Source organism: Equus przewalskii, chromosome 22 (assembly GCF_037783145.1).
Source record: "Equus przewalskii isolate Varuska chromosome 22, EquPr2, whole genome shotgun sequence".
NCBI lineage: Eukaryota > Metazoa > Chordata > Mammalia > Perissodactyla > Equidae > Equus > Equus przewalskii.
Window position 1 is genome coordinate 23,774,343 of NC_091852.1, and position 17,092 is coordinate 23,791,434.

Below are 17,092 nucleotides of genomic sequence, written 5' to 3' on the forward strand. Positions count from 1 at the left end.
TGGAATGACAAAGCCATTTCAAACCAAACCTCTTAAAAACTACAATACTACAAGACACACAAAAACACACACCTGGTCAAATGTGACTCCTAAGTTTTGAAAATGAGCCATATGCTGTATGCTACATACAGCGAAGGTACTAATGTTTTCCATAGACATATCATGGATTCCCAAGCCCATTTCCAAGAGTTTTAAATGCAGTAAGACTAGCCCATCATCACAAACTATTCACATTGAATGTTGAGCCATTCTTCAATAGATTCTGGTTAGCTTTGACTCTTAACTGTTTGGTTCCGGGTCTTTAGTAAGATCACGGATTTATGGACTGAAGAAGTAGGGAAATGTTCTATAGACTGCTTTAAACAGATTGTTAATTTAATGTGCTAGAATAAATGTTCATATATCAAAAATTTGGCAAATCAAACCGACATTTGTGCAGACAAATCTAGCCATGCTTTTTCATGTATATATCTAATACAAAATATTTATGCACATTGATAACACTGGACATTGGCATATTTCATGTATACATATGTAGCTGTACTTGAAACCTCTGTAAGATTTGGTCAGCCCGTCAAATAAGTTTTTTTTGTGTGAGGAAGAAGACCCTGAGCTAACATCTGTTGCCAATCTTCCTCTTTTTTGCTTGAGGAAAATCGTTGCTGAGCTAACATCTGTGCCAATATCCCTCTATTTTATGTGGGATGCCACCCCAGCATGGCTTGACAAGCGGTGCTAGGTCCATGCCTGGGATCCAAACCTGTGAACCCTGGGCTGTCAAAATGGAGTGTGTGAACTTAACCTCTATACCACCGGGCTGGCCCCCTCAAATAAGTTTTAATCTCATTTCCTAGGGTCTCAAAAAGCAGAGGTCTTGTTTTCTCCAAGAGTAATACCCAAAGCAACTGATAAAAGGCCGCCAACACCAGGAGGACATTAAAATGTCTTGACAACTGACCCTCTGGAAATATTTGCTTACTGTCCTTTCCCCTGCATTTGGATCAAATGAGAACTGTCAAGTTTAAAAAGCTATACAGGGGGGCCAGCCCAGTGGCGCAGTGGTTAAGTGCACACGTTCTGCTTCGGTGGCTGGGGTTCACCGGTTCGGATCCTGGGTGCGGACATGGCACCGCTTGGCATGCCATGCTGTGGTAGGCATCCCACATATAAAGTAGAGGAAGATGGGCACGGATGTTAGCTCAGGGCCAGTCTTCCTCAGAGAAAAAAAAAAAAAGAGGAGGATTGGCAGCAGTTAGCTCAGGGCTAATCTTCCTTGGGGGAAAAAAAAAAGTTATACAGGGGCCCACCCAGTGGGCTAGTGGTTAAGTTCGTGCACTCTGCTTCAGTGGCCCAGGGTTTGCTGGTTTGGATCCTGGGTGCAGACCTAGCACTGCTTGTGAAGCCATGCTGAGTCAGTGTCCCACACAGAAGAACTAGAAGGACTCACAACTAGCATATACAATTATGTACTAGGGCTTTGGGGAGAAAAAAAAAAAAAAAGAGGAAGATTGGCAACAGATGTTAGATCAGGGCCAATCTTCTTTACCAAAAAAAGCATACCTTTAAAAAAAAAAATAAAAGCAATCAGGCAAATTAAAAAAAACAGTTGTACAAGTTTCTCCCTTCTCCTGTTATGTATCAGTAAATTCTTAATTCTTTATGGCTTGTTAATACTTTTAAAAAGAAAAAAACAGTCTGCTGCCAAAGCCTGGCTCTGGAATCAGATGGGGGAGGGAGTGGGATCTGCAATCCACAGAACATAGAAAATTCCCATTGTCTGGAATGTGGAGCTGCTGGGACTTTCCCTTTCACATTCACAGCATGACAGCAAGAGCTTTCCACATGTGAGGATGATAACCAATTACGTTTGCACAAGTGCATCACCATCATAAAGAGTGGAAAATGCACAAAAATCCAGGCTAAGAAAGTAAATGAAAAAAATAACTTCCATTTCCATATTAATCCTTTCTTATTTTTCACCACATTCATGAAATTTTCCAAATGCAGACTCACCTATTATCCAAACCCAGGCAGAAGGAAGCTGGTCTGGGAGTGCCATCCCATCCTCCCCCACCCCATGGTTGACAAACATTAATGGTCATTCTTACAAGTTGGTTTACTGATGTGAAATTTTTCTTAGAGACCTAGGGCTTCCTTTTAAAATGCAAAGACAACAATGACTGTTCCATTAAGAAATCCACATGCACCCTGTTACCTGCTTAAGGGGGAAGCATTTCCTTTGAGTCTAAATCAAGTTAATAAATTTAAGATACCTTGGAGGGCTGGGTGCACTAAAGTTTTGGCAGAAGTCCAGAACTAAAAGAACTAATGCATTATTTTACTTTGTTTCTTTATGAGAAAAAACAGTCTGCTGCCAAACCCAGGTCAGGAATCAGACAGGGAGGAGGGAGGGGGATAACTTGCAGTTCATTGATAAAGCTAAACACAGGTGATCCTAGGAGAATTTTTCTCATGTGATCATTCCCTTTAACCAGAGCGAAGGGCCTAGAGAAGGGAAGTTGATGTGGCTGGGTCTGCTTTTGCCGTCATTACCTGAATAGAGGTCAGGCCCAGGCCCTGGGGAGCGTCCCACAACCCCGTCGGCAGCATCTCGTGGGGAAGTGGCTGGCTGCAGGGGCTGCACGGTGAGGCAATCCGTGAGCAGGTCAGGATGGAGCTCTGCACTGGACCGCAACTAAGAGAAGGAGAAAACAGAAGACAGATGGGAAAGGAAAGCTGTTCCTTGGAATACTTTCCTGGAAAGGCATTATGCCCTAAGGTTCAGTGCAATTCAACCCACAAGTATTTATCAAGCAGCAACTATGGTTCAGGCACTGGGCTTAAGAGAGTCAATAAAAGAGGGTGAGTTCTCCAGCCCTAAGCAGCCCTGGCAGGTGCTTCAGGAAAAATGTGGCCACAGGCGGTTTTGACTTCAGTCCTTGATATTTCCACTTCTGAGAACCAAACTTCCTGTTATATTTCCTCTTATTTGCTCTGTATCTTATCAGAACTTGTAGTGATAAAAAAAACAAACTCAAGTATATTTAGTCCAGATTGGAAAGTGCTTTTAAAATACAGAGATACTACCATGAAAATATCTTGGAGATAATTAAGAAATGTTCATTAAGATTTGATACCTATAGATTTTACATGAGAGGAAATTTCAAAATATTACGGAGCATGATTAAAAGAAAAACCAATGTCATTAGCAGCAACAAAACCCCAACAGTAAGTTATATGAAAAAACAATTTACATCTCCATTTTATCACAATGACAAATCCTTTATATATTAAAGAATTACATGTAAAAAAATCAAGCCATAAAAATGTTAGAATAAAGTATAGGTGAAAAGTTATCTGATCTCTTCATGAAAAAGAATTTTCTAGGTGTAATTTGAATGGAAATAATGAAAGCTTTTGTTACTTAAAAATATTAACTTTCTGCTTGTATAAAAACATAATACCTTTAAAAAGCCTAGAAATATATTTGTTACAGATATTATAAATAATTATCATCTTCAGTGTTTAAAGAGAGCGTATAAAATTGATTCTGTCTTTATCAAGACAAAACTAAACTTTTTAGATACAGGGCTGGGGTATTCTTACTTATGCAACAAATACTTATTGGGTGTCCAACACTCGCCTTAGGCACTAAGGACATGTCCTGTGGAACTTACACTCTAGAGAGGAAGACAAGGAACAAATAAAATATGTACAATATCAGCCGGTGAAAAATGCTATGGAGAAAAGTGATGCAGAGAAGGAGACAGTGAGTAGGGATAAGGGATGGCAACTCGTAGAGTTGGGGGGATTAGAGAAAGCCTGTTGGAGACGGCACTTGTAAAAAGCCTTGAAAGAAGTGAGGGAGTGAGTCCTACAAATATATGGGAGAAGAACCTGCCTGCCCCGTAGTGTGCCTGGACTATCTGAGGAATAGGAAGGCTGGAGTGGAGTAAGCTTGGGGCCTGGAGAAGAGAAATACAAGATGAAACCAGAGGTGTAAGCAGGCGGAGAGAGGGAGTAAGTTTTGTGGTCCTTTCTCCCTCCCTCCCAGATTATTAGACCAAGAAAGGGCCTTCCAGATCGTTTAAGGCTCTTAAACATCCTCCAGTCCAGGAAGTATCTAATGGATGAGGCAGGAGGCAGACAGCAGAATCTCCTGGGTGGGGACTGCCTCGCTGTGCAGCCCTTGACATGAAGAGAAAATTTTAAAAAGGAGAAACAGAAATGACAATTAACATAAAAAATGTTTAGCACACTTGCAAGAAGTGTTAAAATTTTTTTTTACTTATCAAATTATCAAAAACTTCTTTTTTTTATTGTGGTAACATTGGTTTTTAGTTATCAGAAACTTTAAAAAAGAAATAGTGGTAGTGAAGGGACAGTGAGAGAGGCATTCTTAAACACTGTTGGTAGGAGCATACATTAGTACAAACTTTCTAGATGGTATCTGGTAAGATTTTTTCAAGCCCCATAATTAAAACCATTTGATCTTAGAGTCTGTCTTAGGAAACAGCCAGAAAGGTGAAGGAAGATTTATGCCCAATGTTCTAATGATATATAGCATTATTTATAGTGATATAAAAAATTAGGAAACATTACTTAAATGTCCAAAATTAGGGCTAATAAATTATCTTCTATTAATGTGATGGAATATCATGCAACCATTAAATGATGTTCATGAAGATAAAAGCAAAATGCAAAATTATATATACAAAATAACAATTGAATAAAAACACATACACAAAGTACTACAAGGAAATGTAATCCAATATCAAAACTGATTTTTGTTCCCAGCGGCAATATCATGAATTTATTTACTCTGCTTTTTAAAAATCTTTTCCTCTGCTTTCCAAATTTTCTACATACTAATGATATGTTTGAGCTAGCTTGCACCAATCCAAGAGCACCAATTGTGTGTATCTTTTCCAAACTTTCCATGCAATAATGTTAGATTGAGAACTTGAAATTGGTCCTAGTAAGAATATTTACACCGTGGAAACTGGCAAATGCTACAAACTGAGGATTTTTCATCTGGAGAGCTGGCTGTTAATTACTACCAGCACACCACTGACAATGACTATGAACAATGCTCTGATCAAGAAGAAAACCACACACATACATACAAGGATCAGTAAGCTACTATTCAGAAAGCAGTATTTCTTGGATCTCAAAAAGCTTCATGAAGAGACAAACATGTGTCCAGGTCTTAGTCCAAGAATATGAAAATGGCATAATGACCCTAAGCATAGGGAAGGAGCATTTAACACATGTAATGAATGAGACATACTTATATTATAATTTCCTCAGCTTTGCCACATTGGAATCTCTGACCAAGACTATCTGAGTTAATGCCTAACCCTCTCAGGGCCTTTGGAAGGTATGTTTGTTATTTTGGTACTAACCTAACACATGCTGCAAAAGAAAAACTGGAAAAAAAATCAAGGCTTAGAATGAGTTCTGGTGATCACTTTTAATTTATCTTCCATCGTTAAAATGTGATCTGGGGCCCACATGTTCTACTAAGCATAGACACGAAGGTCTCTCTGCTTCTTATTACCAACTACTCTAGGGTTTTACAGTTATCAGTACCGATGAGGTCTTTCCAAGGAATTTCACGGCCATGGTTTCTCCTGCAGTCAAAGGCAGGCAATTCAACAAGTATTCATGTTTTCCAAGAGTGTGATTCCATATGACTTTGTGGTGAGAGTTAATTTCGTTTTCTCTGGGATTAGGCATGGTTCTAGAAAGTGCTTCTTAAATTGAACAAGCCTTGAGGACCTTATGCAAAATTTCCAAAGGAGGGCCATATGCATAGAAATGCAATAATGATATATAAGCTTAATATCCCTTTCTCCCTCCCTCCCAGATTAGTAGACCAGGAAAGGGCCTTCCAGGTCATTTAAGTCTCTTAAATATTCCCTAGTCCTGGAATTATCTAATGGGTGAGGCAGAAGGCACATAGCAGAATCTCCTGGGAGGGATGTCTTTCAATATAACACGGTTTTATATTTGAAGTAAGAAACCCAACTATTTATATAAAACAAATTACATAATGTATATTTCAACAACATCTTCTTAGCTGCTAGGAATACAAAAAAGATATAGGACAATTTTTCAGTGGGGGATGGTCTCTTACTGTGGTTCTCAAACCTGGGCATGCATCAGAATCAGCCCGAGCTGCTGATTCAGTAGGTCTGAGGTACACTTCTAACAAGTTTCCAGGTGATGCTGCTGTTCATCTCAGGACCACACTTTCAGAACCACTGGTCTCTGAGAATCCTGATAAGAAGAGCTGAGATTTTTCTGGTTATGGGAAGAGGAAATAAATTGTGGAAAAAGGAAATTATAACATATGAACCTCATGTAACCATTTCTTATTATGTCTCTCTTCAGATCTCATAATAATAAATTGTCTTAAAAACAATTTGGATGTATATTTTCTTTCACAGTGACAAAAAGGGTTAAAAAAATGCAATCCAGTTCAAAACCTGCTCTTAGGAGAGAACAAAGGATTTGCCTTTTATGACGCCCTTACTGTTCTTTATGGAAAGAAGTGGAATTGAACCTGCTGATCATCAATTCACCTATTTTAAAGGGCTGCTGTGTTGTATGACACTAGGAACTTAATTATTCATGCTGTAATCCATGTGAGTGGAGCCCCTGGAGTTGTCCAACTCAGCTGCCCTAACCACACTGTATTAGTTCCAGAGTGGCACTGCCCTTCTCTATCCTTCTCATTCATTGGCTGAAGAAATAGTTCTTGGTCCTCAACCATATGCCAGGCACTGTTCTAGGGGCTTAAAATACATCAGCCATCAAAACAAAGATCCTGGGGCCAGGCCAGTGGCACAGCGGTTAAGTTCGCACGTTCTGCTTCGGCAGCCCGGGGTTCGCTGGTTCGAATCCTGGGTGTGGACGTGGCACCACTTGGCAAGCCATGCTGTGGTAGGTGTCCCACATATAAAGTAGAGAAGGTGGGCTCAGGGCCAGTCTTCCTCAGCAAAAAGAGGAGGATTGGCAGCAGATGTTAGCTCAGGGCTAATCTTCCTCAAAAAAAACAAAAGAAAACAAAACAAAACACAAAACAAAGATTCTCACTGAGGAGTTATGCTCTTGAGGAGGGACTAAACAGTAAATAAACTAAATAAGTAAATTATATAGAAGGTGGTAAGTGCTATGGAAAAAAGAAAGCAAGAGAAGGGCAGGTGGGATTGAGAATGCTGGGGAGAACTGTGGCCTCGCTGAGAAGAGGTAGTCGAGCCCAGAGTGAAGGAGTTGAGAGAATTAGCTAAGTGCACATTCGGGGAAAAGAGTTCAGGAGGCAAGAACTGCAAGGAGGCCGCCGCTGTGGCTGGAGTTGGTGTGACCTAGAGAGAGAAGGAGGAAATGAGGTCTGAGAGCAGGGGTGGGGGCAGAGCCAGATCAGGCAGGATGTAGCCCTCAACTGGGACTCTGGCTTTTAGTCTTAGTGCAGTAGGGCACCCTTGAAGGTCTCTGCCATTTGTTCCTGGGAGACTTATCTCATCCCCATTAGTATCCACAGCCTCACAGGCACTTTGCCCCACTTCTTTGAGAGCCCACATGAACTGTGAGGTAAGGCTACTTCTGTGTCAATTCAGCCGGGCTACAGCACCCAAAGATTCAAACACTAGGTGTTGCTGTGAAGGAATTCTGTAGATGGAGTTAACACCTACGGTGGGTTGACTTTAAGTAAAGCAGATTATTTTCTACAATCTGGGTGGGCCTCATCCAATCAGTGAAAGGCCTCGGGAACAAAAGAAACTAAGGTTTCCCAGAAAAAGAAGAAATTCCTCTTCTGGACTGAAGCATCAGCTCCTCCTAGAGTTCTCAGTCCTACAGATTTCTTTTTTTTCGTTTTAAAGATTTTATTTTTTTCATTTTTATCCCCAAAGCCCTCCGGTACATAGTTGTATATATTCTTCGTTGTGGGTCCTTCTAGTTGTGGCATGTGGGACGCTGCCGCAGCATGGTTTGATAAGCAGTGCCACGTCCGCGCCCAGGATTTGAACCAACGAAACACTGGGCCTCCTGCAGCAGAGTGTGCGAACTTAACCACTCAGCCACGGGGCCAGCCCTGGTCCTACAGATTTCTGACTTGCCAGTCCCCACAATTACATAAGCCAATTCCTTGAAACCAATTAATCTCTGTCCTCCTGGCTTTATTTCTCTGGAGAAGCTTGACTGATACAGATCCCAGCAGAATGCACTTTGAAAGCCACTACCACATGACGATCATTCAGGTTAGGAAGGAGAGAGCATCACACAGATGAACCCCACAGAAATGTGCACTGGATGTGCACAGTCACCAGGACACACTTTTAAAGACTGCATTTCTATTCAATAAATATATATGGAATCTCTATAGTGTGCTTGATAATTGTGTGCCTCACAATAACCCGATAAGGTGCATATTTTGTGATTTCCCTTTTAGAGACGAAAAAGCTAGAATGACCCAGCTAGTAAAGGTCAGGCTTGAATTAGGGTGTCAGAATCCAAAGTCAGGCCCTCCGAAGTCACATTATGCTACCTCAAGAAATAACCCACCTCCAACATTCTCCTTTCCCCCACCATGCTGCACAAACTCACACGACTTTCCGTTTCCTCTGGGGACTTCTTAATATTTTAGCCAGGAGCCTATCATTCAGACCTTGGTCTAGCTGGGGAAAGAGCAAAGGGTCCTCAAATTCTCTGGAAAAGTTTCTAGCATATCTCATTAGTACTGTGTAGATTCTGACACAATGCCCTTGTCGACGAAAATAATCTGTAACCAATCTATAAATGAAAATTTGGGTGAGTTTATTCTGAGCTGAAATCTGAGGACCATGGCCCGGAGCCTTTCTTCCTGAAGGAAGAAAGAGCACCAAAGAAGTGAGGTGTATAGAGTGGTTATATACCCCCAAACAGGACGTTTCACATATGATTGAAATGTCCCTCCCACAAGTCACAAGATTGCCCCGTCAGCACAGTGCTTGATGGACACAGCAGGTAGTGGGTCTGCTATCTCAGACGGGGTAGCAGGAGGTAAGTCTATTGTCTCGAGCTGGGCGGTCACATGTGAGTGCAGCAATCAGTTTCTAGCCTAAGGAAAGATGCTTAATCCTTAAGGAGATGCCAACGTTGGGAGGGGGAGGGAAGTTGCACCTTTATCTCAAGGGCCTTTGTTCTTGCCATAGGGAATATCTAAAGCAGATATACAATGCATGCTCAACAGCCAGGTCAGGCCCTTTTGGAAAGACAAGGTCAGGCCGAATTAGGTTTATACCAAATGGCTTCCTCATATTCTCCAATACATCCTATTGCTTGTCATTTTTATTTGTCACCCTTCAGGGAAAGGGGTCTTTGTTGGAGATGGAGAAACAGAACAGACCACTGCTATTTGGTTTCCACCGTCCCGTCCCCTAGAGGTTTGTCTACCTGGTTCAGTCCTAGGCCAATAATATGAATGTGTGCAGTTGAGAAAAATAAAGCACAGCACATGTAGTTCCCTAAAATCTGTATCCTAAACATAATGCAGTGGCCCCAGGACACCTGAAATGAGATGATCTTGACCCAGGGTCTCCCCAGCTGCAGTACCCCCCACCAAGAGAAGACACCTTTTCTCTCTCTCCTGCTCCTCCCTTGAGTCCTCTTCCTCTTCCCATCCCTTCCCTGACATTCTCCTGGGTCCTCACTCCTGTCTCTGGGGCAAGACTTTGTGGGGACAATACTCACTTCTCTGTGCTTCCCCATCCTTTAGATGTGGAGTCAGGGAAGGCCTCTTCAAGGAGAGGACATTATGGCTGGGATCTGAATGAAGTCAGACAGCAAGACATGCAGCAAGAGCATTTTACACAGATAGAACAGAAAGGAAAGAAATCTAAGGCAGGAGCAAGCTGATGGGTTCTCAAAACAGCTATCTGGAAAGGAGCATGCTCGCAAGGCAGCAAAGGGAAGGGTGTGGACAAGAGGGTGGAGAAACAGCCAGAGGTCACATCCTGTCTGGTCTCCAGCACAGGAAGATTTAGCATTTGATTTTGTGGTAAAGGTGAACTAATGGGAGGGACGGAGCAGGAAAGCAACTGCTTTGTCTTCTATCGTAAAAGTATCACGCTGATTATTGTGTGGAAAACAGACATCAGGAGGACTAGTATGCCCAGTTAGGGGCTACTTCAACAATCCAGATGAGAGAGGCCGATGTTTCAGAGTCAGAGGTGGTGAGAATCTGTCAGTTTCTGTTTTAAGGGCGGAGCTGAATGAGGGGTGGAATATGAGAGAGAAGATCAAAGGGAATCTAGGATGGTCTCATGTTTTGGCCTGAGGAACAGCAAAGGAGAAGAGAAGAGTAGGTGGAGGTGAATCAGCAGTTTGGTCTTGGACATGTTAACTGCGATGATCCCTGGACATCCATGTGGAGAGAAGCCACAGGCAGCTGGATAGCAGAGGGCATGGTTCAGGGAGAAGGTCCTTCTCCCTCCAGGCTCTCTTCCCTCCACAGTCCATCCTGGGATTTCAGATAGACTCTCCTAAAATAGAGTTGATTATGCCATATCCAAGAAACAAATGTCCTCTCCTCTTGTTTAGCACACAAGTCCCAAAAGGCTAAGACAAGAAGAGCCTCCATGCTGTGATTCCACCACGTGCCATGGACAGATATTTCCCCTAGGCCTCAACAAAAGCACTGCTCCTTTCAAGAGCACTGCCTCACTGTCCGCAAACATCTCATTTATCATGTTGTTTATTCCTCCTGCCTGGAATGGCTTCCCTCCTCCCACTCTAACGCTTCCAAGATCCCGTTTTCAGCTCCCCTCCTGAATGAAGGCGCTCTGACCAGGCCAGCCCACACTGGGCTTCCCATGCTACAGGGAGAGCTGCAGAGTCTGCTTTCAACAGTCCTACAATGGGACATGTGGACTGGGCTTTGTTTCTCATTATGAGTTTAGTTGGCACAATTGTGTTGTAAAGTTCATGAGGATCTAGCTGACTGACTGCCTTTTAAACTTTTAAAACCCCACAGCACCTGGCAGCGTGGGACCCACATCCGGGTAAATCATTGGATTTGTAAGAATGAGACACAATTCTTTATCTAAAGGAGGTTACAATCCCTAGCGATGTGTGGATATGTCCAAAAAATACAGTGAGGCCATGTCTTAATTACCCCTCCCAATGGAGAATTTTAACAGACACAGGTAACAGTAACCATAGTGGAGAGGCTGCTTATGCTCTGCCCAGATCCCCTCTGATCTATCTGATTAGCTCCACGCCGCCCCTCCCCCAGCTTTGGTGGGCCCATCCCCCAGCTTCTGTGTATTTTACAGCTAACAGCTAGTAGCATCCCCTCCAACAAACACATGAATGACTAGCCTGTGTTCCTTTGCCACAAAGTGGGACAAACTCTAAGTAAGTTATACTCCAGAGCTCCCAGTGGAGCTCTGCCTAGATCACCCTGCTTAGATTCTTTTCCTTCCTTCGTTCCTCTACTGGATTCTCCTGGAAGCACTTCTTTAACAACTCATGTGCACCTGAATCCTTGGCTCACAGTTGGCTTCCCAGAGCACCCAACCTGGTAAACATTGCAAAATTCATTTGATTTGGCTCAGGACCACTGAGAGCTGAACAGCAGCACTCAAGGATGCTCACATGCTCATTGTTCCCTTCTCTTCAGTACCTGCTCTGCCCACACACCAGGGGTATGGTAACTAGATGTTTAATGAAAGTAGGGTGTTCTGGGACATTATGGATAATACTAAAAGCATAACTGTGGAGCCTAAATTAAAAACAAAACCCTATTTTACAATAATAATCAGCATTCAAAGAGGCCTCCCATGTCACTGGGTCTAAACCTCTACCTTATGCATCACCTCCCTACAGCAACCCCAGTAAGGGGCCCTGAGAGTCGGCTTGACTCTCTATAGCAATGGACGACTTCATCTTGGCAGTTAGCTTCAATTTTAGACAGTTGCAATTGTCAGGAAGTTTTTTGCCTACTGAATCCTGATCTAGCTCTCAGCAACTATTAGGATTACATGCACCCGTCTGTTCATAAACCTGCAGTAACGCTCAGGAACTTCCTAGGGAGAAATGAAACATCTCTGAGTCTCAAAAACCAATCTGTGAGTCTTTTTAGCGTTAACAATCTTGATCTTCAACGACCCATTTTAGGGCTTAATTTCTCAGCCTATTCAGGTGCAAGTAAACAAATTGGCTCCTTAGCTTCTGTACAATCTCCCATTATGAAATATTTGCTCCAAATGATAGTTTTTCAATGTTAATAATGAAATCAACCATCAAGGCTTGACAAGGTTCCTGCATTCCGAAATTTGAGCTGCTTTCCTTAACAATGCAGGGATTTTTCCTAATATATAAAAACAAGGCACCGTCAACTGTGATTTGTATTTGTTTTTTTGTTCAAGACTATTCTGTTAATGTTTATAAGCTCTCAAAACAAGAGATGGAAATTCTACTCCCGTCATTTTCTCATTTCAGATATGATTGAATAATCGTCCAAGATTAAGTGAGTCAAGTGGAAATAATTAGGAAAGGGAAAAAGGCCCAGATTCTTCAATTTTCAGTTCCATTACATTTTATTCCAAGAGCAAAGGCATTCTGTTAGTCTGAAGCGAGACATACTTCCAAAGAAAACGAGGCACAATCAAAGGCCTTTTGTTTTCCCTTTCTCCAATGAGCATGGTCTATCCCGGCTATGCATGTTTATGCATCACCTTGTAGGGATTCTTTTGTTCTCAAGAAATCAAATGCCACCAAAACATATTTCTGAAGAAACTCAGCCAGAAGGAAGATAAGATTTTTTTCTAGAGGGTTAGTTTACTACCAGAATATTCTCATCAAGCATTCCCTATGACACTTCAAGCAATGTGGATCTCAGGGAATTAACTCATTGCCAAAAGGCTTAAAAATAATTACAATGAATTAACCTATTATATTAATTACAATTAATTTCTAGTTGAATTTAAAAATTCTCTCTCTAGGGGATTCCTTAGCACTGACATTTATGAAGTGGCTTTGGTGTATCATAGGTAATTAATCTCCAACAATCTGCTAGCAAATTCATTTCCTTTGGGAATGACCAATTTGCAAAGAGGAAAAGAAATGAGAGTGAAGACTTAGAAAAACAGCACTGGAACAAATCTCTTTGGGAACATGAGGTACTGTCCAACCGGGCACCCTGAACTTCTATATAGGGGATACCTATTTGGTTAGCAGTGACTCCTAAGGCCAAAATTTTATCAATAGCTGATTAATGAACATGCCAAAATATCTGAATAGACACATGTGCTCAATAAGAGACATGAAAAATCAGTGCCAGTATAGACATAACAAAACTACTGGTTATTTAATAGAAAATGGCGATTGGTGAGAACTGTTCACAGAACAGTTCTGGGCCACAAAATGACAATGGGGCTTGAAAAGGTTAGTTTCTGAATATAAGAGCCATCAGAAATAAAGAGCATCACATATGAAAAAAGATTTAGGGATTTTACTTGATGGTAAGTTTTATTTAAGCCACACTGTAAACTCCCTGAGGGTAGGGAACTCAGTTATCTTGTGCACCACTTCACCTCTTAGGCCTAGCATAGTTTTGGGCACACAGTAAGGTTTCAGTAAATATGTGATGAATGAATGAATGAAGAATATAACATGGATTTTTTCATTTGACTCAATCATTCAGCTGGCTACCACATCCCCCACTTCGGTGCCATCTGAAAACTTGATAAAAACATTCTCTGGCACCAAAAATGATGTTAAATCTCCACCAAAGAGTGAGTTATCTCTGAAAACCAGCCCACGACCTATTGACATTAAGCAATTAATAATCACTTAAATAATAGCTTACCCATGATATAGATCATGAAAAAGAAGAGTGTAGGCTCTGGACCCAGAATACCTGGATTTGAGCTTTCATACCCTTACTTATGAAATGTTAGACAACCATGAACAAGGTGTTTAACATCTCTTTAGTTCAGTTGCCTCTGTACAATGTGGATAATGGCACCTAATTTATAAGGTTGTTGTTAGGGATAACATGAGATAATAAAGTATTTCACCAATATAGACAATGTTCAATACATGTTAATGACTATTTCTATTATTACTTTTTTCATTAATATCTAGCGTGGAAGCATTGTAACACCATGTAACAGGCACCTTTATTTTCCTTTTCTCTTATGTATTTTTAGATTTCTTTTTATCAACTTCTTCCTTTTGTATACCATAATGTGGCAATATGACAAAGGAAAAAGAATGAGGACTCTGGGGTCAAGTAGATGCCAGTTTAAATTTCAGTTCTGCCACCTACTAATATGTGGCCTTTGGCAAGCTATTTAACCTTGAAAGGCTTCAGTACCATCCTGGGTAGAATGTGAGTGATAACACCAACTCTTTGGGATAATTATTACAGGATTACATGAGGTGACCTAAGGAAAGTGGCTAGTGTAGTATACAGTTAATCTGGTTTTTTTGCTCAAGATGTAGAAGCTATTGCTCAAGATGTAGAAGCTATTATGATTGTTAGGAGTGATACCTGTTAGAACCCCTGGGGTCTTGCTTAGCCTCATAAATAGAATCTGGAGCTGAAGAGCGTCCAAATCAAGATACAAGGCACAGTTTTCACAGATGAATATCAACCTGAAATTATTCTGTCTCAGAAAAATGTAGCTGGCTTTCATTCTCTTGGAAAAATCCAAAATATATTAGAAACCAAAACCAACACAAAACATTTCAGAACACTTGGGGATGTTAATACTTCATCTAGATGCTCTATTTACGAAAATCTGTACCACGATCTAGCTAGACAGAGTTGGGGAGTTGAGGTTTGAAAGGATATTAAAGTCAGAAAAGCATGTGCTTGGATTTTTCTATTGATATAAAAACACCATTTTCCTCCTAAGTCAATATTATTCTAAAACTGACACCAAGAATCTTACACTTTTTTTCACTGGAAAACGATACACAAATGGACATAGTCAAAGGTGGATTTAAACTTCATCTGGAGGAACATGTTAAAAACAGAACACAAAACTGAAAGGTAGATTCTATTTTTCAGACAGAGAAATATTAACGCGTAATTTCACATGGCCATGAAAAACATCCTCCTTCACCCTTTGGGGCCGAGTTATGGGCTTGTAATGATCAAAGCAAGATGAAGGGTTTACTTCTATCATAGCTTCATAAATTCCTCCTGACACCAGCTCATTGCACTAACGTAACCACACACATTCCATCCCATCCAGTCAAGTGTAGCATTTTTCTTTCTATTCAAGCATTCTCAAGGTTTAATTAAAGCAGCCAGCTATCTAGTAATTACTTCCCCCGTCCATCTAACCAGTTCCTTATTGTCTCCCTTTGAATTGATTTCTGACTACAGCCCCAGCCTACGCTAAGGTTTAGGAAGTGTGGGGAGAGACTTACTGCAGAAGTCATTTTTCCCTTCCTCTCATTTAATTAAAATGGATTGTCTGAAAAAGTTTTAAGGCTGGTTTTAACGTGCATGAGTGTTTAGACAATTTTTTAAATGCCTACTTGTAAAAGTTGAAGGCTGTCATTTCAATGGAGAGCACTTGTTTTCTGCTCTCCCATCCATCCCATACTCAGTAGTCAGTTTAATTTTCCTCAAGTATGCTGCTGACAATGTCACTTTCCCCCTCCAGAGCCCTTTAGTGACTCTCCACCAAGCACTATCTATAGCCTAAATTCACAGGCTTTAACAAGCTGGCTCTCACCTAGCTGTGTGGCTTCATGAGTCCCATGCCTCCATGTCACACAGAGCCAAGATGTTCTTCTCTGTAATGTTTGTTCATTCTCATTCATGTCTCATGCTGTACTTCTGGCCAAAAGACTTCCTCATCTGGAGTCTCCTTTTCTCCAGACTCCGCATATCTATAACACATTCTGCATATTCTCCAAAGTCCAATTCAATGCCATTGCTTCCTTGAAGTTTTCCCAGGTCTTTCCATTACAAAGTCATTTCTTCTTTTTAAACATCCTGGCAGCTATTTCCGTATTGTTCTGATGGTACTTGTGGTTTTCTACATTGTATAATACTTACTGATAAATTATATATGTATGTGTGTCACAGAAGACAAAAAAGCTCCTTGTAAACAGAAACCATGTCTGTTTGATCATGCAATCTAACACAGTGCTTCTTTTCCCAGGAAAGGTACTCTATAAACGTTTGGGGAAATATGTGAACAAATAAATGAATGAATAACAAATGAATCAATAGCTGCTAAGGATTCATCAATTCTGTTCATCCTTTACAGCAGCCCCTAAAGACAGATCAAATCACGTCTTTATGCAATACGAGGGGAAAAAAAAGAGTGAAGCAGTTTAAGGATGCCAAAATTATCAACTAAGAACAAAATAGGAACTAGCCAAGTAAAACCTTAACAGAAGTTTAAAAAAAAAAAGACATTTGGGAAGTTTATTTCTTTATAATACTCAGTCTCCGTTCATGCCAAATTTCACTAGATAATACTATTCACATTTATATATTGCCTCTTGGAATGTGCAAATGAGCAATTCTTCCAATAAGAAATGCTAATTCATTACATTTATACTTCATATCTCTCATTCATCTGGAAGGGCTGGGAACAAATCCAATTTTGTACCTTGCTTTTAAAGATTCAATGTCTAGCATATATTTGATAAGCAGAACACAAAAGTTTTGAGCTGAGTGTGCCTGAAACTATTCTCTAGGCCTCTTCTGACAACCTACTCAGCCAAGATGACAACCTCCATCTTCTGTCTCCCACATGAACAGGTGACCAGCTGTGGCCCTGGTCTCCCTGGTCACTGCTCCTGATGCAACCTTTAATACTACTGCAGAGCCTTCTTCCTCCTGAGGTGAGGCCACCGATATGAGAGCTTGCACATGGTATTATTTTTGTCAATGCACAGAAGCAATTTACTGCAGGTAATTTCCTCTCTCTTGTCCAAGGACTGTACGTCTTAGAGGGATTCATGAATCACAAGACTTTTTCACGCTTCAGTGAAATGAAACTCTTCTCTTTGGTCATCAGAAAGGAGGCCTGGCTCACAGAAGTTCTTTAGGGTGAAGCCCGAGACAAGAACT

General features: G+C 41.0%; 1 protein-coding gene across 3 annotated transcripts in view; it reads right to left on the bottom strand.

Moving 5' to 3' along the window:
• Positions 1 to 17,092, bottom strand: part of GLIS3 (GLIS family zinc finger 3) — a 446,998-nt gene that overhangs the window by 65,342 nt on the left and 364,564 nt on the right. For all 3 annotated transcript variants that reach the window (XM_008543931.2, XM_008543923.2, XM_070589983.1), the window contains one exon: positions 2,554 to 2,695. In XM_008543931.2, the coding sequence (XP_008542153.1) occupies positions 2,554 to 2,695 (142 nt within the window). The remainder of the gene's footprint in view (positions 1 to 2,553; positions 2,696 to 17,092) is intronic.